This window comes from Triticum urartu, chromosome 2 (assembly GCF_003073215.2).
Source record: "Triticum urartu cultivar G1812 chromosome 2, Tu2.1, whole genome shotgun sequence".
NCBI lineage: Eukaryota > Viridiplantae > Streptophyta > Magnoliopsida > Poales > Poaceae > Triticum > Triticum urartu.
In genome coordinates, this window is record NC_053023.1 from 375698755 (window position 1) to 375699971 (window position 1217).

Genomic DNA, 1217 nt, shown 5'->3' on the forward strand with positions numbered 1-1217 from the left:
ACGAGAGTGTTTTCTTCACTTGTATCTGATTTTTGTTCTTTTGCCTTGTGGGAAACAGTGTGCGCTGAAGATGAATTGTGACAGATTCGGCGATTTCCGTGGGTCGTTCGGCCGTGGAGCGCCTGGAAAGCAAACTGATTTTGGCGTCATGTGACCGAATGAGCTGGTCTGGTTTTGGTCAAGTTCGGCTCCGATCGAGTGCCAGAAGAAAGCCAGCCTTGATTCCAAAACAATTAATTTTGGCAAACTAATTAAGCAAATTAACGTTGCAAACCGAGCGATAAAACCAAGTTTGATTATCGAATTACTAAATTATAGGCAATACATAAGTGCGCCATGCATGCATGCGATGCATGCACGGTGGGATCGGTCCCTTTTTTATGAAGGAAGCTATAGGATAGAGATCGAACACGCGGACGCAGTGCCGACTAACATCATTACATTACATGGACGCAGATATGAAGGCTACTAGTTGTGCTTCTCCTGGGTGTAGATGTAGTCCGTGTGCGCGGCGAGCGTCCTTCTCGCCATGCACTCATCCCGCTGCTTCTCGCCGGCCATCATCTCGCACTCGTGGTCTTCCGCCGCCGCCGCCGCGACCTTCTGCAAGAAACACAACGGGATCGGTTAAAAAAGAAGATGAGAAATCGATGGAGGATCGGCCGAGAGTCCTTGAAAATGTTTTAGATCGATCCTGCGCGCGCGTGCGTACCTCGTTGGGAGATGCCGTTGCCACGTCCTTGGGCGAGGTCCGGGCGGCCGTGGCGCCCGCGGGGCCGGAGGCGAGGAGGAGGAGGACGGCGAGCGCGGCCACGAGCACCAGTGTCGTTGCCCTCGCCATGGTGACGGCTACCCTTGTTTTGGAACGGATTGAATCGTGCAGTTTTTGTGCCGGAGGGCTGGTAGTGGGGAATGTGGGTGGAGTGGATGGTATTTAAAGAGCAGAGGGCGAGCATGGAAATAGCGGAGCCGTTTTGCTGCAAGAGCAGGCGCGGACTGGGCTGCCACATGTGCTGGTCCCATTACACGTGGCCCTTGCTGTGCGTAGGCCAGTCTGTCGGTGACTGTCTATCTGCGCAGGCCCTTCTCGCTGTCTGTGATGATCTAGTGAAGGAAAATTCCTGGATTAAATCCGAGAACGTTTTTACTAGATATTCCCGGCTCACAACTGTTCAACGGTCAAACGGCTGGGTGTGGTGGATCGAGTCTCGCCGGCG

General features: G+C 53.4%; 1 protein-coding gene across 1 annotated transcript; it reads right to left on the bottom strand.

Annotated features, from left to right (window-relative positions):
- Positions 1 to 279: 279 nt before the first annotated feature.
- LOC125541562 (phytosulfokines 4-like) lies at positions 280 to 924 on the bottom strand. Its single transcript, XM_048704938.1, has 2 exons — positions 713 to 924; positions 280 to 603 (listed from the first exon to the last, which is right to left on the bottom strand). Exons 1-2 carry the CDS (start codon positions 839 to 841, stop codon positions 469 to 471), a joined length of 264 nt encoding a protein of 87 aa, XP_048560895.1. The 5' UTR covers positions 842 to 924; the 3' UTR covers positions 280 to 468.
- Positions 925 to 1217: the final 293 nt, after the last annotated feature.